Raw genomic sequence first — 25070 nt, 5'->3', positions numbered from 1 at the left:
TTCCTTATTTACCCAACTTAAGTGACACATAATTTACCTTTGTATTCAATGCAACATTTTGTATTATTTGGCTTAGATGAAAAAAACCCTTTTTATTTCATTAAAATGTATGAATTTATTAGATTAGCCTGAAATGCACACGAACATCAAACAGATACAGATTCAGATACAGTATATCCACAATATAAAAGTTCCATATTAAACTTAACCATCACCATTCATGATGTATGTCAAAGTCTCATTTTTACAGTAAGTAAATTATAACTAACACTTTACAGAAAATAAACTTTACAGCATTTACATAATTGTCCTCATGCCATACAATGATAATTTTTACATGTAAAATAAACAAACAAAACAGAATTTTGATTTTAAAAGTATATGTATGTGTGTGTGTGTGTGTGTGTGTGTGTGTGTGTGTGTGTTTTACTACAGAATCAGAATATTCTTTTTGTTTCACGGCTAATTGCACTTAAAGAACAAAAATAAACTCTCTTGCATGCTAGTTAGTGTCCATAATTGTAATGTGGCACCATCTTGTGGAGTAATCTGGCAAGAAATATTACGCCTACAATTACATTATTTACTTAAAAAAAATGTAATATGCAAAGAAACAAAGCAGTAAATGTACTTACTCTATACTGACCACTGATTCAAGTTTTTATCTTCTTCATGTAAATAACCTACAGATTTTCTGCATAAACAAATTTTGAGTTCTTTCTGCTATCTTCTCTCTTTTTTTTCCTTTTTTTTTTTTGAAGACATTTAGAAGTGAGTTCTGTCCTGGTTGTTTGGGGATGTAAGCGGTACTTCTTCAGGATAAATTAGGAAGCCAGAAAAGGTGGTGTACCTTCCCTGGTTGCTGTAGACAGCATAACGCTCATCCTGCTGACTGTACAGCCAAACACTGTCACCCTGACGGAGAGTCAGCAGCAGACTCTGACTCTGCATCTCCCGTCTCTTCGATGTGTCTTCATCAAACACCATCGCCTGCACCTCGCCCTTTCCGGTCATCAGCTTCACAGAAACAGCCTTACGAGGGTGTTTCCCCACAGTGAAGGCAAAGAAGTATGCCCCCGGGAAGTGGCAGGTGAACAGGCCTGAGGTTTTGTTGAAGTGGCCGCCAATGTTGACATACTCCACATCAAAGTTCAGAGCTGGCTTGTCCTGCTGCCTGCTACTCTGACCCATGAGTGTGGATGTCCGTGCCACAGAGAAGGCAGACCGTGGCTGCTCTGATGCCTGACCTCTGGCCTGGGGATCAGCCTGAGGGGGGCAGTTTGGGTAGGACAGCCCTGGTGGGGCCAGGTGGTTGCTGATGTAGCTGGTTGGGGAGTTGTCAGGATAGATGAGGTAGCCAGAGAAGGTGATGTAAGGACCAGCATTGCTGTACAAAGCATACTGAGGACTCTGCTGTAAAAGCAGCCACACTGTGTCCATTTCCTTCAAAGTGATCATCACACTTTGGCTTTGAACTTTCCTTCCTTTCTTGCGGTAGTCATCATAGGCCATAGCCTGCACTTCCTCCCCATTCTTCACCAGGATGACAGAAAGCATTTTCTTTGGAAACTTCCCCACTGAGAAGGAGAAATAGTAAGCCCCGGGGATACGGCAGCGAAAGTGACCAGTGTCTGGATTGAAATCCCCTCCGATGTTAACCATGAGCCTGTTGAAGGTCACTGCCCTCTGCTTGCCTCCTACTACACTGTTGGTTTGTGTGGCAGAGAAAGCAGAGCGGAGGCCTGTTGTCACCGGAGGGGCAGTAAGCGGAGTAACTGGTCCAGAGTGGGTGATCATGATGAATAAACATGCCAGGTAGCAGCGTGTGCTCCATTGAGCTAAAAAGGAAAATCAAGGAAAGGACAGTAACAGATGACAGACACAGTGAGTTAGTTAGTATGTGAGATGATTGTGATGTTCAAAATGAACAAGGGGGTCAGTGGATGATTAAAGGATTGGTTCAACATTATTAACTTTCTTTCTGAGGGTGAGATGAGAAAATTGATGACACTCTCATGCCTTTATGATAATGTGAAACTACAGCCAGCAGCTGATTAGCTTAGCTTAGGCTGGGCACAGAGGGAAACAGCTAGCCTAGCTTTGTCCATGAGTAACACAGTCCCCCTACCAGCACGTTTAAACTCACAAATTAACACATTTTATCTTGTTTGTTCAATTTGTGCAAAAACTGAAGTGTAAAAACAACAGTTTGCCCTTTTATGGGAGGGGAAGTGCTGCACTATTTCTTGGTGCTAAGTTTTGATGGGAAAATTTTGTCACTGTTTGACAAAGCTGGGGTTCCCCCTTTTTTTCAGTCTTTGTGCTAAGCTAAACTACTTGGCTGCTGGCTGTTGCCTCATATTTACCAGACAGATAGGAGAACAGCATTGATCATCTCATCTAACTTTCCATCAGAAAGTGAAAAAGCATATTTCTGAAAATGTGGAGCTTTTGCTTTAAAGCAATGAGAAAGAAAACATCTGATACAGAAAGCTCTTTAGTCTCAATGTCCTTTCTACAATCGTTGCTTATTTCTTATAAAATGCGATATACATCTAAAAGCATTTCAGTGAAACTATCTGAAAAGAAAAAAAAACACTGTTTAGTTGAACTGCTTACAGCTCATGTCCATCACAGGGCACAACTTGTGATGAGGGGTCACAAGTAGACTTCACTTCATTTTAAGGGGACACAAGTCAAAACCGCTGGCAGTCAGTCTTCACTTTGTTTAGACTCAGTCTTGTGTATCAGCCAGAGCTTAACCCATAATGTATCTAAGTAAAATACTCTGGCTAAGCCCTGTCGAAATAGATCTTCCAACTCAAATCAAGCAGTGTGAGCAGAAGCCCCTGTAATGTGGCTGATATTGTCTGTTCTCTCTGTGCACTGAGAGAAGGGACCAGATTAACCGCTGGTTCGTCTGTTCCTGTGTGTGTTAACAATGGAAACTTTCGGAGAGTTGGTGTGGTGGGGCAGGGCAGAATGCTAAAAGACACCACTGGTAAGTATAAATGAACCAATACTTAGAAGTGTGGATAAGTTGCATGAATCAGTCAGTGTTATTTTGACTACATTTTTTGTGAAAATGTAGTCTTTTTGATCATTTTTAAGGGACTTTTTTCCATTCCTAAAATTCTGCCATTTCACCTTGACACATATAAGACACATTCAGATTCAGCTAGAAAACCCCTTTGTCTTAAACAAAGATACTAAAGAAGCCATAAAAATATTTTATGATGTTCACATATATGTACAGAAATAGATCAATTTCAAATCCAACAAGGTCAGATTGGTCAGAGGAGCTTCCATGATCATGACTACATGAGCGGAAACCTTGCACCTGTAAAGGCAACAAACATTAGTCATATTCTAGGCTCAGATTTTACACCTGGCTGTTTCCCTGGCTGCCTGTAATACACATATTTTACAAAATGCTAATAATAGATGTTTAGTGCTAAAGTGTGGTGGCAAACCCAGGGTCAGGATTACACATAGTAGTATACTCGGATACTATCACCTTTTGTTTGGAATAAACTTTTCAAAAATAACCTCTAAATATTCCAAAATCTCCAGTCTGACACAATGTATTCTTAGTGAGCAGATTTCATGTTTGTGTGACAATATTATAAAATAAAGCATGAATACTATGAACTAGATCAGAGAATCAATCATAATTAGGACAAAATTCAACAGTCTCTGTAGTGTCGAGAGACTTGTAAAATTTACTATACTCCTGCCAAAGCAAATAAAAATCAGATCAAACATAGATTTCTTATTTCATTCCTGTTTCTATGTACAAATTGTGCCAAAAAGATTAACGAATTACAGAGATATCAAACCCACCTGTCTGCTGACGTTGGGGCAGAAATGGCATCCTGGATTTCTTAGTCTTCTTAGTCAGAAGATTGAAAGTTCTTCTTAGTTTGCTGCACTGCTGATGTCAACGTAACAGGCCTGACACCCAAAGGGACAAAGCTTTTGTCCATACAGATCTGTCAGGGAGGAGCTCCAAACTCCCTCCAATCTATAGCTCCCATTCCAACCTGCACTGCAAAAAAAAAGAAAAAAGAAAAGGGAAATCCAGCTGTATCATGCAGCCTTACTGGCCAGTGGAAGTGTTACGTCTAATTCACGGTTTGTTTTGTCTCAAACAGGTAGAATAGCACAAAGTCTGCGAGCTTCAGAGAAACATTTGCTTACAGAGGAAGCAATCTTAGACAAACAAGTGCTGGAAAAGTGCCCCACAAAAAAATACACTTCTTAAAGTGCGATATGATGCCAAGTAAACCAAGTGGGGATACTTTCTAAAATACTCTGTGAAAGTCATGCAGACAATTTAAACTTAGATGAAAATTAATATGGACAGTAAAATCATGATTAAGAATACCTTTTCTTACTATCCTTTTCAAACTATTTAATAATGAATGTGATGAGCATTTTCTTGATGACATTCTGATTTCTGAAGCATTGTTCTCATATAATTTGTATTTTTTTTCCTGTAAAAGAATCTTTGTCCCACACAGATTTTCAAAAATATATTCCACATCAGTTGTGATAAAATAAATGTATTTGTTTCTGTAGCCTACTAATATCACAATATCCAGGGAATTCAGAAATGCCATTAATACATTGCTTTAGAAATTGATTAATTGGGTAAATGAAATGTAGAATTTTAAATACATTTCTCTGACATTGTGACAAAATATTTGTTATTATAAGACCAAATTAATTCACATTCAAAATTGTCAGTGATGACTCCAGTAGTGCTATCCTGATAAGTTGCAGGGCTGTGGTGCATAAGTCTGATGCGTCTGATGTTACACTTACTAAACTTTATATTGATGCAGTTTTACATGATATCTGTGTTAAACACTGACTGTACATCCGATGAGCTGCTGCTCTTCTCGGCTATCTATCCTCTGTCAGGACGCAAAGGACCCGGAAGACGTGTGTTTGCTGTCAATGCCAACGACAGAGAGGAGGCATCGAGAGCTAAAAGCCCGCATTTAAGACAAGATGGCAGGACTGCCCCGCAGGATTGTTAAGGTAATTATTTCACACTTAAAACAACGATTGGAGACTCCACACACACATACAGTCTGAACTCCCAAAGCTCTGCCGGTGGACAGGTTTGTGTGCTAACGTTAGCATCCAGCTCGCTAACGTTACTTTGCTAAAGTAACTTCCGTTTCATTCCCGTGCCAAGATACACCGACACAGGGTGGGTTAAGAAAACATCAGCGCCTTGTAAAAATGGCGGATAAATGTGCTCTTTGCCGGGCTTGTCTTTTCCAAATGCACTTCAGAAGCACGATGTTGTTCTCAAGTTGCTACTGAGCAGACTGTGGTGCTAACTAAAGGACTGGCTCACCAGGCTAACTGTGCTAACCCCGGCTAGTTTGTTAGCTTTGCTTATATTTGAATGATTAAAACAGGAATATTTAACAAGGTTAAATGTTGTCTGATACTCCTTGTATTGTGCTGTTAATTTAGCCATACGTGAAATTAAGATGGTATGTTTGCTTCTTGTAGAAAGTTTAAAAGTGAGTTACTAGCCAGGAGCTGCACCATAGCATCATAACAGATGTGCTATAATAGAAGCTAAGTAATAAAGTAGGATGATACTTGATCAGACATTTGCCGCATGGCCCGTGACTGTGGGGCAGCATCAGCATCAGTGATGTTAGCTATCTAACCAAAGAGGGCTGGGCAGTTTGCTCAAACAGGGTGATACAGTATTGTCACTGCCGTTTGGCAGCTGTTAGTCCTTTGCTTTTCGGGGGAGGTGTCTTATATTCTGCACCACCAAATGCAAAACCATAGTACCATTACTTTAAGGGACGAGTACATTTACGCACTGTGACAGTAGCAGTATTCAGCGAAAACGCGCATTACTGTCCAAAAGCTTTGTGCACTAAAAGTAAAGTGCAGTAGAAAAAAATTAGATCAATATTTGGTGTAACCAGCCTTTGGTAGGTAGGTTGTTGTAACATCTTCTGTCTCAGTTGCTTCTGTCTCTTCATGTAATACCAGTCTGACACTGTAATAGAGTCTTAATTTTGTCTTAAGTGGTTATAGACAAGCCATGCTGAAGCAACATCACTCTCTTATTTTTCCTTAGGAAACCCGTCAGTGCATTACCTATATAAATAACATTCATTATCTCTTTATCTACCCTACTATTGAAAAATTGCAGCTTGTCTAATTAGTAAAGGCCTACCTTACATTGAGGTTGATCAAAAATGCATTATAGGAACATGAATGGTATCTATGAGAAAGTTGCACAGGTGTGTGAGTATGCAAACCACAGACAGGCTGTTGGTGGGAAAAGGTGGGAAGGCTGGGAACAGTACTTAGCGGGCCGAGCCCTTGAGCCCTCAGAGCGTGTGACTGGGACTGGGAGCCCCTCTACCGTCTGTGTTTTCACTGCATGGTTTTGTCTGTGGGTTATCTGAAACATTTCAGGAATCTCACTCCCAGTTGTATTCAGGAGAGGAGGTTCGAAAACAAGAGTGGCGGCTGTTGACAAGCTCTGTTTGATGCTTTGTTTTTTACACATAGTCATACATATTTGTCCTGTTAATTGTCCTATTATATGAGGCTGCATTTGAAACAGGCACAAAGGGATACTAGGTTTAAATTTAAAATGTAAATAATCAAAGGAAAAGCAGGAAGAGTGTGTTATCAGTACTGCAGTTTGGAGAATAGTCTGTACAGTGCAGTGTTGTAGTCAATATAATGACATGCAAAGCAGTGAGTTTGAATGTAGTTTCCTTGTTGAAGGCATCTCTCAGGTGTGTCACTCATGCTGCCTTAGGCATTTCACAAGCCAGATATCTGCTCCTCTTTTACAGTAAAGGTGTGTGTTTCTGTAAGTCACTTGGCTGTCAGTATGAGTTGCGAGTAACCTTACTGCAGTGGCTGATGGAAATGGCAATAAGGTCTCCTGTGGCTTGGTGGCTGAGTCAGTGTGTCACCTCTAGAAGACAGTTACATACTGAAGAGAGAGTCTTCAGATTCACAGCATTGAGTCACTGTTGCAGTCAACGCCACCCTCCCCTCTGTGTTTAAGTATAAAAGCCAAGATCACTATAGTCCAGTTCCTGCCTTCCACCACTGTTGTTAGAATAACAATGATGCATACAGCTCTCAGGTGAGGGCTTTTAAAAATCTTTTACTTTTAAACAGGTTTCTACCAATATCCAATAAAAAAATCCTGCATGGTACAGGTGTAGCTTGGTGTAAATCACAGCTTTGTAATTTAACAGACATTACACTGGCTCCAAGTGTCTGCAATCACCAAAGGACACAAAATACTACAGACACAAGAGCATAACACATGTAACACATAATGGATCTTTGTCAGATATCTTGGTTGTTGCCTTTTCTGTAGTTGGTACATCTTTGAAATCTTGCCGCTAAGATACTGCTATGTGAAGAATATGCTTTTGCAAATACTAAAAATCCTGAAGTATTATTGAAATATTAGAGAAGGAATGATTAGTTAAATAATCAATTAATCAATCTACAGAATAATAAACAGTAACTATTTTAAAAATCAATTCATTGTGAAAGTTGTTTTTCAAGCAAAAGGCATCTCAAATGTGAAAATTTTCCTGCTTTTGGGTCAAAACAAGACATTTAAAGACTTTTTGCTGCTCTTTGACATTTCTTACACTAAACGACTTATGGAGTAATGGAAAAAATAATCTTCAGATTAATTGATAATGAAAATACTCGTAAGCTGCAGCCCTGGTAAATAGTAACTATCTCAAAAGTTTTTGGACAGACAGAAAGTTGGAAAATGGTTTTATCCTTTTAAAGAACTGTCTTGTAATTGTCACATTACATTGAAATTTACAAAAGAAGCATCTCTAGTAGTTCTCCTGACATGATTTAACTAAAAACATTAACATTAATTAATGTCTGCATAAGATTTTATAGTTGTGACAGTGGAGTTTTTTTTTTTTTTTCACCAATTAATTTTTCTTTTTCTTTTTCTATACCAGGAAACTCAGCGTTTGCTTGCAGAGCCTGTCCCAGGCATCAAGGCAGAGCCAGATGAGAGCAACGCCCGCTACTTTCATGTGGTCATTGCTGGACCTCAGGACTCGCCTTTTGAGGGGGGCACATTTAAACTTGAACTCTTTTTACCAGAAGAATATCCCATGGCAGCTCCTAAAGTACGCTTCATGACCAAAATATATCATCCCAATGTAGACAAGTTGGGAAGAATATGTCTAGACATTTTGAAAGGTAAGTCACTACATAATAATGTCACAGTTACTGCTTAGGAACATAGAAGATTGTGTGTTTCATGACCTTTTGTCTGACATGGAACCCATTTTCAGATGTTTCCAGCTGTAATGTGTGATATACAGTGTGTTTTACCTCAAAAAACATGTATTCTTCCTCTAAGAGCTTAAAATAACAATTGAGAGAAAGTCTGTGTCTTCCCAAGCAGGTGCTTTGTATCTGTTGTATCTTCGCTCTGTTGAGTCTGGCTTGTTACTGTAGGAAATCCTGTATGTATTTTGTCCTGTGATGTTTGGCCTTTGAAGCGAGGGATTTGCCAATTTCATCTTGCTCAAAAGATCAAGGGCCTCTTACATTACACTTGTGACCTCTAACTGGAGGTTTCTGTCACTACTGCTGCGTGTCACCACTGTCTCCTCATTAAAAAAATAGATACACTGTACAGCTTTACTCATTTTTCACTACTTTACATGTTTTATTTTTCTCAGACAAATGGTCACCAGCTCTGCAGATTCGTACAGTGCTGCTATCAATCCAGGCATTACTAAGTGCACCCAACCCTGATGATCCCCTAGCAAATGATGTTGCAGAGAAGTGGAAGTCCAATGAAGCTGAAGCCATAGAAACAGGTGAGAACTGTGGTTTGTCCAGGTTCAACAGGGGTTTATTACACTTTATATCCAGCTTGTCTAGTGGGCCATTCACTTCCCCCTCTGTCGTTTGGAATAAAGGAATATACAGCCTAAATACAAACATACATACATACATACATACACAAAAGCAAATCTCAGTGTACACTTTATTTTGCATTTCCAGGCAGATTTTTATATTTGGTGTTGTATTGTTTTTCAATTATCTTCACCAGATTTATCTATTCCATATCTCTATATGGTATAATGTATATATAAGGGACACCAAAACTATATTATTTATTTATTTAATTAATTAATTATATATTAATTTATTTTATTATATAAAGATTTAAAAGGGCTTTAAAAACAGTAACATTTCTCAAATTCCAAATAAATTCTTCCATTGTTTCTTACTCTGCAATACAGTGGCATAAAAGAGACTTAAGAGGGGTCCCTTGTGGTCATTTGTAGTTACAGCATTAATGACATCAAAACTAAAATAAAAGCTGCAAGCAGCAATAAGGTGGTCAGGTATGTGTCTCCCAGTTTAGTCTTGAAGGTGAAAATTGTGATTTATAATTTATAGCATTTTGTCAGAATTCAATGTCCATTTTCACAATAAAGTTTTATTTAATGAATGAAGACGGTTGCAGGTGGTGAGATGGTTTATGGAGACGTCTTTACAATTTTATCTTTCACAATACACGCTAATTGTAGTTCATAGCCATATTAGTAAATTCTACACAACTCATCTTATTATTCTGTGTTTTTTTTTTGTTCACAGCCAAGTCATGGACCAGGCTTTATGCTGGAAACAAAAATGAAGTGTAGAGAAGCCTAACAAGTGGAGATGCAAATTGAATTCAAGTGTGAACGCAACTCCTCATGTTCTGCCAAGACCTCTTCCTACTTCATTTGCATTTAAAGGACACAGTCTTAAATATATATTATATATTATATATATATATATATATATATATATATATATGTATATTATAAAATAAACATGAATATAATGTAAAGGAAAAAACAACTACGGACAGTTGGTGAGTTAAATGCACACTAGTAATGAAATGACTCGTCTTTGTCCCAACTCACTACTGCTGAAATGCATGGGCAGAGGTTTTAGATCTTCTCACCTGGCTTTCTTTGTCCATTGATTTTAGGAGGTTTTTGCCAACTGCTGCTTGAACCGGCACATTTAGGAAGAGGGTGTCCTATGTCCCACATTGTTTTGGGGGAGGGTGCCATGGGTTTGGAGAGCCCAGAGCCGTGGAAAGGGTGAGGATGAGAGACTGGCTAGATGTGGTCAATATGGTATACATTTTATGTTTGTTTTTTTTGTTTTTTTTTTAACTTGGTTTTCTCGTGCAGCTAACTACTACTAACCCACTGTATGTAGACACTCGCCTGCAGATGGACCAGAGTTTTGTCCTGTGTAGATGGTGCAGCAGGACACATAAGCAATCGTAGCCATGCGTCGTCATTAAGTCACATCTGGCTTTAAAATAATATGACTAAAAAACAAACTGAGCCTGCCGCATTAACTTTGAACCACTCTCAGTGTAGATGTACTGTAAGCTTGGGGATAGTGAGAGAGAATGTGGAGGGTAAGGTGGATATTGTGGACCTTTCCTTAGTTTTAGAACATAGTATATGTTTTATTACCATATCCAGTCTTTTATGTGTGAATCTTTCTTGCTATTGCCATACTAACTACTATGCTTGTTTCCCTGTACGTGATCACAGTCTAATTCTACAAGCCTCAGTGGTTTACTTTTTCCAATGGCATTTATTTCACAAAGCAAGGATTTAAGCTGTCAGTTGTTTGATGACATGATGTTGGGGTGGGGTGTTGAGGGACTGACCTGTGCAAGGCCAAATGCTGTGCGTTACGGGATGAAACTCCAAAAGATCAATGAAGACTGTGACTGTCGACTGTTGTAATTGGTCTGTGGCTGAAAAGTCTATATCCAATTCACTGTTTGTAAATTCATTCTTTCTATCAACGTGGGGAGGAAATGTTTTCCTGCTCTCAGAATGCTATGAAACATTTCACCTGCATACTTTTATGTTCTGTAAATAAAATCTATTGATTAATAAATAGCTGCCTGCGTGTGATTCTTGATGGGATACATATAAGACAATTGTGACATACTGCTGATGTATATTGTAATTTTGATGGGGATAGCTGGCAGATTGTGAGACACTGGTAAGAAGGGTCATAAACAAAACCAGTAGTGCAAGAAGTACTCAGATGTAAATGTTTTCTGTTAAACATTAAAATCCTACAAACTTAACATTAAAATTCACTTAAGTAAAAGTACAGTTGTGTTATCAGCAAAAAACTGCCACATTAAGTGTTCATCATGCAGAATGCCCCTTTTAAGTTTATTATACAGAACACATACATAAATACGTTATCTTTATGTGTTAAAGTGACCAAGTGTAAGCAACCTTTTAATGTAGCTTTTTGAGGTAAAGCCAGTTTATATACTATCTTTCCAACTATATGGGCCACCCCCACAGGTGTCTCTTATTTTGCCTGATTACACCTTTTCGCAGGACTGGGAGAGAGTTCAGACCCATGTGCCAGAGCTTTGCACAAATTCAGCTTGATGAGGTCTAATTAGCCACAATAAGTGAAAACACCTGTGCAGGTACACAGGACTTTCTAAGTTTATCATGTTTTCTGACTAAACACATCTTTATACACACGATACTACTATGTACCGTGTTGTTTATTCAAACCATTAAGAAATCAGATCTCTCATGTTATGTACTTAAAGAAACTGATGCCGTTGTCTAAATCTAAACCCTACAACTTTGACACAGTGAACAGAATAAATTTGAACTCTGGGTCCTCTCAGCCACATGGATCTGGTTCAGTCAGATTAAATTAAAGGTACTAAGGCTCTTCAGAGTTGTCCCACTGGCCTGGAAGATTGTGGCCTGTATGCATATTATCTTAGCAGAGCTTAGCAAGGCCCTTTGACTTTTCACAAACCTTTTAAACACCTCTGAACATTTTCACATTTGAACACATCCTGCGGTTTAAATACTGTCCTCATCCACTAGAGGGAGGCCCTGAGCTCTGTAACTGTTAGACTCAGCAGTACAATACAGGCTTAACCTAAGTAGTTCACAAGAAACATGCTACTGTCAATAACCAGAGTGTTACCACCAGGCTGCTTCACTGCACTGAAAGTTGTTTCAGACTTATGTTGTTTTGTTTGTTTGACCTTAAAACAGCAGATAACTACTTTATGTTTCCTTCAGTTACTATGGGAAATTGGGCAATCGTGACATGACTTAAATACATAATAGGCTATAATATGTACCTTTGCAACTCATATTAGGCGGGATATGAAACAATAACCGATTGCCAAATTGATTAAAAACACCTTAACTGGTTAAAATTAAAAAACTTGCTACAAATATGAGATTTAATTCATTCATTCCACTTAAACCATCCAAAAAATGTAATAGCTTATATAAATATAAATGTAATGCAAATGTGCTACAAGGATAGGAAGTCAGGGTTTATTTTTGTGTTCATTGAATGTTTGGGGCATATTTGCTTGTTCATATTTCAATTAAACTTTTCATTCATAAAGGTTTTATACTGTTCAAACATATGGATGGAAGGTGGGTTGAATGTTTGTAAGAAAATTGATGATGAAAAGATTTGTAAAGAAATAGTAATTTATGAATTACAACAACCGTCATCGCAAACTAATCGTCTCAAATGGCTTGAACTCAATTGATCTTCACAGCGCCTTGGTTTAGGGTTGAACCAACTCACTCGTCGTTTTCTGTGATTATTATGCCGCGTGCAGCTGCGGGCTGAATAAAGATACTGGATCTACGTTTGGCTTATAAATCGTTTCGTTAATGATGAACACAAGCCTCCCCGTAGCGCAGCTGACTGGCAGCTTGTTGCGCAGCTCTCAGGTCAGCTGGTGGCGGCTCGCCGGCCATAGATGTGAGTGAGTTTGTTGAATCATGCGTGTTGACAGCGGCACTAAACCACTATGGTAGGCACAATATACGACCAGATGCAGCCTGACATTGTCTCATAGCACAGGAATGAATGAACCGAGGGCACACTTTTTAACTGGGACTATTTGAAGAAGCCGAGTTGGGGATATTGTGGGGATACACTGCCTCTGCTGTCTCCCGCCGAAGAAGACACCGCTTTCGTTAGCGTTTGGTTGAAGCCAGATTTTTTCAGTTCCCAACATTTTTTTGTTTTTTTTTTGTTTTACGTTTCTTGACACTCGACGTTTGGGAACATATATGATGAAGTTTAAGCCCAACCAGACCAGGACGTACGACGGCGAAGGGTTCAAGAAAAGAGCGGCGTGTTTGTGTTTCAAAACCGAAAAGGAGGACGAGGTAAGATGTGTCTGTCTGTCGACGGCTGAAGTTGGTAGTTAAACTGTTTGCAGTGGTGGCCATGAGAAAAGAGCATTTACCAACCAGGCTTTTATTTTTCACACAGTCCGAGTTTAACTCCTGAACTCTCGCCGACTATCATACAGTATCCTGTTTTATCATCTGACACGCACATAAACAGACTGAGTTTCAGTTTAATAGTGTGTGTGTGTGTGTGTGTGTGTGTGTGTGTGTGTGTTTTTGTTTGTGTGTGTGAGACAGAGTGCATTCACGTGTTTGATGTTAGTTGAGGTGTTGGGCAGAGGTGAACCTAACTTGGCTGAAGGGCCAAATATTTGACCTATTAAACAACAGGGGGTCTTAACAAGCTGGCACCCACTGTAACCTGCACCTAGCAGGAGACCATCATTTTTCATTTCCTGTCCAAGAGGAAATCCAGATAACTCATAATTCATAAAGACAAGGCATCCTCACTGTGCCCAGATAGTAACTGTGCTGGCTGCACTGCTGTCAGCGAAAGCCCTGCACACAAGAATTTATTTGTCATATTTTGTTAACTGCAGATGCTTTTCATAGGTATAATATTGCATGTAATTTATAGCTCCGGCCTATAATTACCACTTGTCATTTTAAAATCTTGCATCTATATTCACTCATATACTGGTATCAGCTGATGTGGTTATTATACAAGATCATTTCCATATCTACACATGCCATTGTGATCACTAATCCTTTGCAGAGGCACCGTGCAACTCTTTCACTCTGTTCCTCCTGCATTTCCATTTAATGTGTTTGCCTGTTCTAAACTGCAGTATAATTGCTCTGGAGTGCTGAAACATTTGTCACATTCATTCATATTTAGTCTGTATTTAATTATAGGCCATAAAGCAAAATTAGCACAGGCAGGAGTTTTCCCACACAGACTCAGTGTATGTGTGTGTGTGTGTGTGGTGGGAGGGGGTGGTGGTGTCCTAGATCACAACTGTGTCTGCCTAGTGACGGCAGCCCATCTCAGGACCACATGTGATAGGAGGAGTGGGGTCGTAGGGGGCTGGGCAGGGGGTTGAGTGTTACACTGTGTGCTAAACACCAAGTGACCTATCAGCTGCAATTTATAGAAACAAGGTGCAGGCACTTGCTGTCCCCTGAGAGATTTGCTTTCCTGCTCCTCGTGCTCACACACGCATTCCCCTTCCCATCTCTCTCTCTCTCTCTGTGGCTCTTCATCATGGTTTCTCTCTCTCTCTGCTATTCCTCTTAGACGTACGTGCTGACATACGCTAAAAGTCACTTTGAATGTTGTTGATTGCACTTGAGGATGCTGAAACGGCCTCGTGTTATATGCCATGATCATCTTGTCCTTCATTGATCGTCTTGTCCTTCATCCTCACTGTCTTCACTTTGATTGCTTGTGTCACGTCACACTTTGTGGTAAACTTTCCATCCAGTCTTCATGCCTGGTTTACAGTCTCTTCCTCAATATGTTAGCTGGAGTCCAGCAGGACAGGAACAGGTCTGCAGCAAAATGCTGGACAGGATGGCATCATGTTATTTGTACTTGGAATAATAATGCAATCAGTCCATTTCCACCTTTTGTTATAATAGAAGGAAAATTACAGTTTTATACTATAGCTTATTTTTATTCTTTGAGTAGTGATATATGCTGTAATTGGCAAATAAGTGTTGTGGGTAATTATCCTGTACATGAGAAAATGTCTCAATTAACTAAACACATATTGTTTCCATAATTAGAATGAGTGGCAGGGTTTGGGAAATGTGGTTGAAATCAGTATCACAATATTAACATGAGATGGCAAATGAATTATCAAACTTTTTGCATGACATCATACAAGATGCTAATGAAAAACAAGAACTTTAGCAACACTTTTTTTTTAAAACCATTTAATCATGTATTATACATTTAATGCATTAATCAGTAATTTTGATTCTTCTAAAAATCAAATAAAAATTTAAGTATTTGTATCATTTTCCATTATATTGTATAGGTGTTTGTGTTATTGTGGCCAATCACTGTATAAAATATATAATACCAGAAATAATAACATGAAAGAAACACAACTTCCATTTATGCTTTAACTTTTTGCCCTCATGATACCTGATTCATCTATCTTAGTATGAGTACAATATCTGTCAACAATATTTCAGCTGGATTGTGATCAGGTGTGATCACCTTTTAAGCTGATGTGGATGTGCTCACTCAAAGCTCTTCCTCATTCTGAGCTCTCAATGAGGTGTGCAGTGCTTATTGGGGTCATTAACCTTCTCTGCTAAGCTCTTTTGTTTTCATACAGAAAGGCAACTGCTGATCCAGTGGTTTTTTGAAAAGCCTTTTTGGCTGTGAATTTGTGAGTGAGTGAGTGAGTGTGTGTGTGTGTGTGCGCCAGTAGCTGCGTACGTGCAATGCCTACGTGTTTCACATGGCGTTTGAGTGAAATTGCGCATGCATGTGTGTGTTGTGTGCATTTGTGTCAGTGAGACAGCAGCCAGTGTTTCTACAGTCCTCAGGGACTGTGTGCAGGGACACAGATAGAATACTTTTTATAGGAACTGTACTCTAGGATTGCTGAAAGAAATGTAGTATGTAGCTTAGATTTAACATTTATATTTTTCATTTTATATTACTGTCCATATTTTAACAACTTTCTAATCATAATGTGAACCATGCATAAAAGTTAATGTTTGTTTTGTCCTACTAACCTAATAAGGCACTTGTAAGAGTAAAGACTCAAGCTAACTCAGCAGCTTTCAGAGAGTAAGTGGCTACTGCAGATTCAGGTCATTGAATGTGATATCACATGACAGCGAAATCACTTGTACCTTCTAACTAGGCCTGTTATCCATACATAAATATTGACATAGCTGCCTGTGTTAAGAGTAAATCATATGGTCTCCAGAGAGTTGGTAAATGCAGGAACAGAGACAGGGAACGAGTTTTGTCACACCCACACCACATGCATTTATGCATTTAAGCCAATGATCCAAAGCGTGCAAACAGGAGCTCTTTATGAGCTGTTCTTGATGTGGCTGGTGTATTCATAAGCTCAGGTAACAGCGAGACTGTCAAAAATAAATTTTGAATTAAGTACTTTCTGATTCCTGAGATTTCTTGTGGGTTTTATTTCATTGGGTTTGACCCGGTTACAGCTGAGGGTCACTTAGCATAAAGTTTCACTCATCACAGTAATTTTTGTGCAATGGAGACCAGCTCTGACGGCAGTGAAGATGTTATCATTAGTGCTCTTCACAAATCTTCCATACTTCCACTATCAGTTCTCAGGAGGTATGCAGACACATCTCAATGTCGGGAAACCTCGGCTGGAGCAGTTGTGCTTTGCTGTTAGATATGCAAAGAGCTGATTTCTGGTCCTAGTTTTTGATCAACCTTTGCTGTCAGGAGAGTCATAAGAAGGTTTGAAGCGCTGGAGAATACAGTGACTTCACGAGTCCAGTTAGCTGAAGGCAGGATTCAGAAAGTATTCACATGTGAACTTAATGTGGGTCAGTGTGATGCCAGATATGGTTTGAGGTCAAATGACTGCATCTCCAGAGGGGCACCGTGCTGAAAAAAGACCAAACTGCATGTGTCTGAGGTCAGTTAAACATAGTGTGTGGCTGATTTTGTCATATTTCATAGCTCCTCGAGTTCCTAATGTTTTATCATTGTCAGTTGAATTAATTAATTGTTGGGAAAATTAGGTTTTGATTTAACTTTTAACAGTATTAAATAGTTAGGTTGTTGTTCATGATATTTCATTATTTTGCATTATATCATAAGGTTTTGGTGGCTTCTTGTAGTCATATTTTAAATGAGTTATGCTGTCATGTCGGGAAATTATATGCCAAATAAAATGATATTGAGTATAATGTTTCATACCCACAATAATAGCAAATCTAAAGATCGCTGTACTTTATTACTTATATACTTGTTTTTCTGATTATCAGTCAAATCACAACAAGGCTGAGTGATGAAAAATCACACTAGTTACTCTCATTCACTTAGTTTATTTATGTGGTGAAGATTGTGTCATGCACAAGAGCTCAGTCCACAGACTCATGTTGCATTAAGTGAATGACTGGCATGACATGCGAGATGTTCAATACGCATCCTGCCAAATGAATAGCACCGCACTCAGCTGCCACCAGACACCTTTTAGTGATGATGGACTCTAAACTTGGGCATGGCGTTGGCGTGATTTTTGGCCTCCTGACCTCAGCAGCAGAGACCTGATGAAGGCCTTTCTCCTTGGCAGGTGTTGCTGGTGAGCAGCAGTCGACATCCAGACCAATGGATTGTGCCAGGAGGAGGAATGGAGCCTGAGGAGGAGCCCTGCGGGGCCGCCGTCAGAGAGGTGTACGAAGAGGTGAGCATGTTGGACACATTTACAGAGGGGTACAATTTATGTGTGTGCTCATGTTTTACACTTTATGGTTGGTGTTTAAACAGCCAGTAAAAACTTTTAACTTTTCATACTGGTGTATTTGCATTTTTTATTACAGATATATATATATACACACACAAGCACACACACACACTCTCTGTATTTAGATGGATTTTCTACCACTGTACCAAAAAGGATTTCATATTGCACCAAGAGAAACTGAAAAACAGGGACCACTGTTTTCAGTTTCTCTTGGTGCAATATGAAAATCCTTTTTCAGAGACTCGCATGGTGGTAATTTATCCTGAAGAGGGTCAAAGTCATGATACTGCTGCATGATCATGCAGGTGTGAGTTGGAACTTTTATTGTTGGTGTTCTCATTTGGTTGTGGGAATTTCCAACATGTGAGTTGTGAGGGTCAGCTGAGGAGCAGTATTGCTTTCACAAGCTATGTTGTCATAAAATGAAAGTGGAAGATAAACAACAAGAAAAAAGATGAACATTGCGAACTAGGTCATTTCATGTGTTGAAAAGTTATGGTGTGGAGGCCAACTCCCCAAGTTTTGGATATTGGGATTTTTCCACAGTCACATGAATTCATGAAAAAGAGAAATTTTTCAAAATTTCATCTCATAGTTAAGTTGCCATGTGATGATAGTCTTAATGCAGTTAAGCTCTGCAAAACCACTGGTTTGACCCTTCAACCTTACATAACCATAACACAAGCAAAAAAACGCACAGGTCATGTATCATCTTTATTGCCAAGTCAGTATTGCACATTCTAGAAAAAAAAATCAGCATATATTCTATTAATTTGCATTGGCTAGAGGCACAGACACAAATAATCATTGTCATAAGCAGAAATTCTTGGCGGTCATTGTCGTCACTGTTCACAGTGTGAAATGCTCCCACTGTTTTGTGAGCCAAAATCCAGATGAGGGATAGAAATGTTTGGCTGTGATGCATAAATGACCAGTTAATTGTTCTGTGGTTTAGTAAAATGGGTTGCTGGTAGTTGTCCAGAGTGAGCTGTGAGCTTTTGCCTTGTGTGCTGACAGCTTTGAAGCATGGCAGTGACATTTGGGAAGGGTTTCCAGTTACCCACATCCTGCGCCTCCCAGACCAGACATGTGCAAACCAACTGCTGTGGCAAGCTAACAATTCAAGACGTCATGTTTTAATACGCTGCTGTCAAGTTCAACACATCAACCAACATCAAAATCACATCCATTTGATAGTTTTAATTTGTGCACAGATGTGATATTTATCAATTAGGAAATTGTGTGTAATTTTTAGTTTTTTTCTTTCTCTAAGAACTACAGCAATCTTAGATCGAGGTTTGACAAAAGTGCTCGGAAATATCACATGATTGGTTTGTTAATGGATTTGGGACCCGGCAATTGTGTCTGTCTGTTGTGAGGTTCTGGATCTTAACTTATAAAATGAGAGGATAAGTCTGAAATATGCCACACAGCAAGGCGCTAAACAAAGCCATTAGCTCCTGGGATGATTCTACCATCCAGCGACATGGATAATTTTTGACAAAAAGCTAATACATGTCATCAGTATCTGCTGACTTGAAGCAAGCTGCACAAGCTTCATTAACTCACTTGTGGTTCTTGATCTTTTTTGGAATCACACACTCTCTTGAAAGCACTCTCCACTTCTGCCCCCCTCATCTCAGGTAGTAGTATGTCTACGAGTTCTCACCAGTTAAACTGAAGAATGAGTGTGAATGTTCTTTAGTGGTCTGAAGAGGTTAAACTATCACTCTCACACAAATTACCTCCACTACTCTATGATATGTGTGTTGATGATGTTCCCAGAGCCAAAAAAATCTAAACAAACTGTGTATAAGCAGAAATGGATCTTGACTGGTATAGTGCACTTGTGTCAAGCCCCTCTCTGTCATCATCCTGTGATTCAGACTATGTTTAGGTCTACCTGCTCCTCTCTGCTATGCTGTCTCACAGTCACGTGGCCATGTTAGGATGGCACCGCGCCGCAGGGTCTCCTTTACTAAATGAGAAAAATGTTCACATTAGAACAGAGACAAGCTGTTCCTCACACCAGGTCATGCGTTCTTGCTGTGTCACAGCTGTATGAAAATATCGCACAGTGAGTGTTTTCAGTCAGCTTTGCTAGAGCTGGAAGGACAAATTTTCAATGTTCAGTACTGGCAGTATACGACCCTGTGTAGGCACTGGAATGTAAATGAATTGAATGACTCTTGATAAGTTTTCTACATGTGTGTGCAGGCTGGTGTGAGGGGAAAGCTTGGCAGAATACTTGGGATTTTTGAGGTAAGCTTGTTAAACTGTCATGGGAAACTGTAGTGAATTCTCATGTGGTACATAATACAATATTTCACAATGTTCAAAATTCAGCATAGCTGGTAACCCTACCATGTACCTACCATGTGCCAGTCCTCACAGTCAGTCATTGCATTGAGTTGTTTTGTTCACATAATGTCTATAAAAGAAACTTCTGTTTATATAAAAGCTTTGCATTCATAGCTTTGATACATTTTACAGAAGTAATATAAAGTAGTGTCTTAATCTAAACCTTTGCAGCACAATCAAGACAGAAAGCACCGGACGTACGTCTACACCCTCATTGTGACTGAGACACTGGAAGACTGGGAGGACTCTGTCAACATTGGTACGCACCTATCTTTAAGTCATATTACTAATATTTTTGCATTAAAATAAGGTATTTTTACCCATATACAGAAACTAAGCAACAAGCTCTATATTAATTCATAGCCATAGGCCTTTTACACAGACTGAAATACAGTCAGACTGTATATCATGTCACTGTACTTCTTCAGGGGCCTGTTCAAACTGACCTAATTTTATTGAGGCCATCAACCCCCTTACTACCATTTTTTCCTTTTGTAGAGGTTTTTGTCCTCTTAGTCACATGCACTTCGATAATTTTCTCTGTTTAGTAAGTAAGTAAGGCGGTTCAATCAGCTGCATAGAGCAAAATTAAAGGTGCCATGTGGAGGTTTCTTGACACAGACGAAGTTCATGATTACATCAAGTGTTCCTCACCAGAACACACTGTGTGTATCATTGAGGTCTAATAAACATGTTGAGTTTATTTTTTTCCTTGCAGAACACTTGCGAAGCCATGCTTTAATATTATGAATCATGAAATGCATGTTTCCTAGCTTGAAGTTTCCTTTTCCTTGCACTTGATGGTGTTTCTTTGCGGGTCGATCAGTGGAATAGCCTTTAACACATTCATGATGCATAGAAAGCGGGGACCAACTCATAAAAACATTGCTCCACAGCACCAAGATGGAAACTTGAACGCGGAGGGTTTTGGGGCAAATTAAAACATTTTGCATAAATCGTGTTATTACATAGATCAAAATATTTCTGTGTGCAGTTGTAAGAGCATACAGAAATTATTCTGACCCATGTTGGTCTCTTTTTTTTGGCAATAAAAAAGCCCACGTGTACATCACAGGTCAGAAGGTTGAGTCAGGGAAGAGATAAGTCCCTTTGGTTTGAATTTTTGTTTTTTAAAGTATATTTTTTAGGCTTTTTATGCCTTTATTTGATAGTATAGTGGAGAGAAAGGAAACAGGGAGGGGGAATGACATGCAGCGAAAGGCCATCCGATGCGGGATTCGAACCGGGGCCAACTGCAGCGAGGACTATAGCCTCTATACATGGGGCGCCTGCTTAGACCACTACGCTACACGACGCCCCTGAATTTTTGTTTTGATTAAGCATCAGTGTGTATATTCACTGTTCACCAGAAAAGGTTGTGAACCAGTATTTCACATTTTGCTCATATTGTAGTGACTCACTAAGATCCCAATGAAGGATAACACTTCAGAAAGACTGTTTGGGCCTCCGCTCATCACTTTGTAAGCTGAGAAACTGGGACACATACTTATTGATGAAGTCAAACCACCTGACCTGTGGTGTTTACACTCTTAAAATACAGACAGAGAAAGTGTAGCAACAGTTTGTCTTCCTCCCTTAAACACAGATTAGTAGTTTAGTGGGGTTAAAATTAATTACCACTCCACATGTGCTCCACATTATTGATATTTTGACCATATTCCCTCCAACAGCAGGAGGTGCAGACAAAGTGAATCATCGCTACGCCAATGTTATGATACAAATCTCCATATTTAGTAAATAACAAGATTAATTTGTCAATTAACAGGAAACTCATCTGTAACTAATTTGATAATTAAGTAATTTATTTTACAAAACTGCCAAACATTCTCTGGTTTCAGCTTCTCAGTGATGAGGATTTGCTTTGCTATTTTCATGCGATAATAACTGAATATCTTAACATTTCAAACTGTTGTTTGGTGAAAACAAGATCAGAATTTTCTGACATTTCATAAATCACAAGATAAAGGAAATAATGAGGAAATAATCACCAGATAAACAATAATGAAAATAATCATTAGTTGCAGCCCATAAATTAATATTCCACTGCCCATCTTTAGTCTCAGTATTGAAAAGGTTGCTCTTGATGTCGATTATGCACAAGCATGTAATGAAGTCTTGCCGGAAATAATTACTAGTATTTGTTTTGAGTGTGTTTGGTATTTTAAACCTAATGCTTCTCAGGGGACTTAGTAACTCAGAACATAAACTAGTTCTAACTGGTCTAGAAAAAAAGTGGTTTTGATCATTTACTGCCTTCACCTACAGAAATAGAGCCTGTTCACAAAGGGGAGGAATGTTCGCTGTGCCCAGTTGTTTTTCAGTTATCATCACTCACCACAGCCCCCTCCTTACTTGTCCTCCCTTACCCTGTGCGAAGGCTCGGACTGAGCAGAATGGGTTTGGCACTACTGGTCTAATTTTCTCTCCCCCTCGGTTGAAAGACCAGTGGTGGTGTGCTTCACGATGTCAACATAAAGTGGGTGAATCCTCCCCTCTCACACCGCGCTCTGATTATCACAGGCTACAGAGAATTCCTTTAGCAAAATGCTGATGCAAGTTGAATAGGGGGAGGGAATGGGTTTGAAGAAAATATAAATAACCCCCAGCTGACGGTTTACTGTGTACATTGTTTTTATGAAAGATCCTTTTTTTTTTTTTTTTTTTTTTTAGTAATGTTTGCTGACATGAAAGCTTCATAAACTAACTGAAGAAGGTCAGGAATGTCTGTTTCCACTCTGACTTTAGTGCTGCAACACGTGCTGCACTTTATTCTTGAGTGTGTTGTGTAATATTGTGGTATAGCAAATTGCAACTATTTTGCTTGCTGAGCAGTCTTACTCACCACTCGGTCAGGTGACCAGTAGCACAGCTAAAGAGCTCCAGTGAAGAATATTAGTTGCTGCAGTACAGTGGCAGTTTCATCTGGTTATCTTTCAGTTTTATTAAAATTACTTCCTGTTAGGCATCTAAAGGGATGGCAGGCTTCTGCTTGAGGGCAAAATGTACTGAAGCGTCATTCAGCACAACACCAAATTTCTACCTGTTGGCCAGTGTAAACCATATGCTGACAGTTTGCACTTTCTTTGATGTTCTTGCAGGAAGGAAGCGGAAATGGTTCAAGGTTGATGAAGCCATCAAGGTTCTGCAGAGCCACAAGCCTGTCCACGCAGAGTACCTGCGCAGACTCACAAACACCTGCAATCCCACCTGCGGTCCATTGTGTACCCCGACAAACGGCAACAGCCCGAGCTCCCAAGTGATGGACAACAACGCTCCTCACTATGTTGTTTGCTCCACACAGGGCTCAGATTTAGTCAACAGATAGGACCATCACCAGCAGTTCTTTTGAGAGGACACCTGGATGAGCATATGATCTGAAAAAGACTTCTGCATTCATTATATTACTAACGCAGCCTCTTAATATGTACAGTACAGACTTCTTGAAGTTTATTTGAAACCCTTTTGAAGTGGGCTTGAAGAGTGCCAAAATGTATATTTAAGATTTTATATGTCTATTTTTTACCAACCATCACCAGCTAATAGAGCAAATGTGTTCCTTTTGAAAGCATTCAGCTTTAGATGGATATTCTCAGTGTGCTGCTTATGCAATGTGAAGATCCTTCTTAGTCTTACATTGTGAACATTTGATTGGCAGTGCACAGAGTGTTTGGTTGGTTTCCTGGAGGCCAGTACTGGGAAGTGTTGGCTCTTAGAGGAAGTCCTATCCCCAAAGTGACTCAGTGCCAAATGCTATCATTCTGCAAGACATTTTGAAGAGGAGTAGATACATGTTTATGAATATTTTTATCACAGTTAAGTTTTTTTTTTGTGTACTTTTCTGACAGTAAACTACTGTCGCCTCACCATGGTTTAAATCTTCTGTGGTATTTCCCCTAAAGAGAGTTAGGGCAAAGTCTACTTTGATGCAACAAGTGTGAACAACATTGTTCTTCTGGTCATTTCCACATTACAAGTACATAGATTATCATATCTAATCACTAGTAACAGCGTAACACTGTAATAAAGATTAGGGGAATAACTGCAAACCGGCCACTACACTAAAGGAGTCATGCCTAAAACATCCTTTTATTTGCAAAAATCTTTAATGTTGTCAGGCTGACTGTTAAATCAAACTAATTACAGCATATTGGCACAGTTAAAATAAATATTGGCTTCTGTGTAGTGGAGCAGATCTGTAGTCAAGTAATCAAAACTTACACATGTGCCAAAGAGTATTTAACACTTACACACAGATTGTATCATACATATCTTCTGAAGACACTATCATTATTAAGTGCATTTGACAAATGTGAACTCCTGTTAATGTCTGAGAATACAATAAGGAGGCTTTGGTTTTAGAGTAGAGGTACAATATGTTGTGCTTTAGTCTGATTCTTTTAAGTGCCTACACAACAGTAAAGTGTGTTATGTTCATAAACACTGTTCATCCTACATCACTGATGGGAAGCAGTGTAGACTGCCTTACACACAACTGTTGAAACCAGCCCCTTACAGTGAATAGATTTGAACTATAGGACGTTGAAGGAAACTTGGATTTCATGTTACAATTGAATGTACAGTATTTAGTATGCAGTGACTGAAAAAATTTATGTTTCATAGGGAAATACCCCCCTCTTCCATGATGAATAGGAAACTAGGACAGTAAGTCACGGTCACTGGCCAGACTCTTTTTTTGTCAACACCTCAGAAAGAATACAAATTATCTTATAATTTCAGTCTATTATATCAGTGACTCATGTACTTAGGAGCACTGGAAAGATCATCTAATATTTTTTTTTTCTATTTGTGCATGTGTGACTGGAATAGTATGTTGTGCACCACTATGTTGTATATAAAAACCTTTTAAATAAAAAACGTTTATTGATTATCCCCATTGCCCCAAGTGTTTTAATCAGTGCAGCAGAACAGGACAGCAGCACTTGTGTATAATCTTGAATAT

At 39.1% G+C, this 25070-nt stretch overlaps 3 protein-coding genes across 4 annotated transcripts; 2 read left to right on the top strand and 1 right to left on the bottom strand.

Annotated features, from left to right (window-relative positions):
• Positions 1-89: 89 nt before the first annotated feature.
• Positions 90-5285, bottom strand: c1qtnf13 (C1q and TNF related 13). Of its 2 annotated transcripts, XM_023406677.2 has the most exons (3): positions 5097-5285; positions 3844-4048; positions 90-1838 (listed from the first exon to the last, which is right to left on the bottom strand). In XM_023406677.2, the coding sequence occupies exons 2-3, from the start codon at positions 3872-3874 to the stop codon at positions 766-768; spliced, it is 1104 nt and encodes a 367-aa protein (XP_023262445.1). In that variant the 5' UTR covers positions 3875-4048; positions 5097-5285; the 3' UTR covers positions 90-765. The 2 variants fall into 2 exon arrangements, with proteins under 2 accessions (XP_023262445.1, XP_087030224.1); XM_087174098.1 differs by lacking the exon at positions 5097-5285 and having other exon boundaries at positions 3844-4441.
• ube2na (ubiquitin-conjugating enzyme E2Na) lies at positions 4898-10992 on the top strand. The gene is made up of 4 exons (XM_023406678.2): positions 4898-5046; positions 8010-8256; positions 8745-8885; positions 9673-10992. Exons 1-4 carry the CDS (start codon positions 5017-5019, stop codon positions 9717-9719), a joined length of 465 nt encoding a protein of 154 aa, XP_023262446.1. The 5' UTR covers positions 4898-5016; the 3' UTR covers positions 9720-10992.
• A 1824-nt stretch (positions 10993-12816) lies between these two features.
• On the top strand, positions 12817-24998 carry nudt4a (nudix (nucleoside diphosphate linked moiety X)-type motif 4a). The gene is made up of 5 exons (XM_023406728.2): positions 12817-13286; positions 17558-17668; positions 19946-19990; positions 20261-20348; positions 23209-24998. The coding sequence occupies exons 1-5, from the start codon at positions 13188-13190 to the stop codon at positions 23433-23435; spliced, it is 570 nt and encodes a 189-aa protein (XP_023262496.1). The 5' UTR covers positions 12817-13187; the 3' UTR covers positions 23436-24998.
• The last annotated feature ends 72 nt before the right edge of the window (positions 24999-25070 follow it).

This window comes from Seriola lalandi, unplaced genomic scaffold, assembly GCF_002814215.2.
Source record: "Seriola lalandi dorsalis isolate HSWRI2012SDOR001 ecotype SW California unplaced genomic scaffold, Sedor1 jcf7180002054314, whole genome shotgun sequence".
Classification (NCBI taxonomy): domain Eukaryota; kingdom Metazoa; phylum Chordata; class Actinopteri; order Carangiformes; family Carangidae; genus Seriola; species Seriola lalandi.
The sequence above is the reverse complement of the archived record's forward strand: the minus strand, read 5'-3'. Positions and strand labels throughout refer to the sequence as shown.